At 60.3% G+C, this 1,329-nt stretch overlaps 1 protein-coding gene across 1 annotated transcript in view; it reads left to right on the top strand.

Moving 5' to 3' along the window:
- Nucleotides 1-221: 221 nt before the first annotated feature.
- The window catches only part of NES (nestin), a 22,352-nt gene continuing 21,244 nt past the window's right edge, over nt 222-1,329 (top strand). The window contains exon 1 of the mRNA XM_026656258.2: nt 222-1,124. Coding sequence (XP_026512043.1) covers nt 321-1,124 — 804 coding nt within the window. The 5' untranslated portion in view covers nt 222-320. The remainder of the gene's footprint in view (nt 1,125-1,329) is intronic.

Genomic DNA, 1,329 nt, shown 5'->3' with positions numbered 1-1,329 from the left:
TTAAGCCTCTCCATCAGTGGTTAAAGTGTCTCGCTCCAAAGCGGAGTCATGCGTCTGGGGCACCGAAGGGATGTTGCGCCCTCCCCAGCCAGCACTGGCCAACTTGCTTCTCAGAAATGTGCCTGGGCTGAAGCCATCCCAGGCAGCAAAGGGTTAAAGCCCACTTCATGCTCTCGCTGACTTTCAGGGGCCTCCCACTCGGCCGCCCGGGAGTATGAATAGCTCAGCTCTGTTCCCTTCCCAGCCACTTGCTCCCTTCTGTTTCCTCTCCGTCCAGCAGACCACATTCTTGGCAAGCCACGCCGGGAGTGGACCAGAGCATGGAGGGCTTCCTAGCAGCCCGAGCCCTAGGGGAGGAATCTCTCCAGATGTGGGACCTCAACAAGCGTCTGGAAGCCTACTTGGCCCGGGTCAAGTTCCTGGAAGAGGAGAATGAACTGCTGAGAGCCGAGATCCAGAGCGCGAAGGACAGGCCGGCGGAGAGCTCCTGGCGGTGCAAATACGAGGAGGAGCTGAGCGCCTTGAGGGCGACTTTGGATGATGCCTTCAGGGAGAAGCACGCGGCGGAGCTGACCAGAGACAACCTCTCCGAGGAGATCCAGCATGTGAAAAGCCGTTGCCAGAAGGAGCGGGCGGCCCAGGAAGAAGCCAAGAAGCAGCTGGCGCTGAGCAAGAAGGAGCTGGAGGAGGAGAGACGGGCTCAGATCTGGCTGAGGGAAAGAGCCACCCAGCTGGAGAAGGAAGTGGAGGTGCTGGTGGACATTCACGAGGAAGAGAAAGCCGGGCTGGAGCAGGAGATGGCGAGCTTCTCCCAGAGCCTGGAGAACTTCCGTGCCGTGCCGGTGGCTTTCCAGCCCGTGGAGGTGGAGGACTATTCCAAGAGGCTCTCGGAGATCTGGAGGGGAGCGGTGGAGACCTACAAGAGTGAGGTCTCCCAGCTGGAGAGCTCCTTGTGCCAGGCCAAGGAGAATCTCTGGAAGGCGGTGGAAGGCAACCGGCAGAACCAGCTCCATCTGCAGCAACTGGAGAAGGAGCTGGCTGGGCTGAAGGCACGGAAGGGGATGCTGGAAGAGAGTCTTTCCAGGCAGTGGCAGGACCAGAGAGGGGAGGCCGAGAAGTTCCAGGTGGGTCAGGGTTCTTCTTGCAGGCGGGCGTGGGGGTGGGAGAAGGGAGAGCGAACACCGTGCGCTTACAGAGCCATTCGCTCCCTACAGACAGCTTGCTGTGCACGGGACTCCTGGCGTGATCTGGAGGGTTAGAATCAGGGAGCCTGCGGGTCAGGACTCCTGGGTCCTATCCCCATCTCTGGGTGGGAATGTTCTCCAATGG

Source organism: Terrapene carolina, unplaced genomic scaffold, assembly GCF_002925995.2.
Source record: "Terrapene carolina triunguis isolate 2854851 unplaced genomic scaffold, T_m_triunguis-2.0 Scaffold227, whole genome shotgun sequence".
NCBI classification, from domain to species: Eukaryota; Metazoa; Chordata; order Testudines; family Emydidae; genus Terrapene; species Terrapene triunguis.
This window is presented reverse-complemented; position numbering and strand designations above follow the sequence as displayed.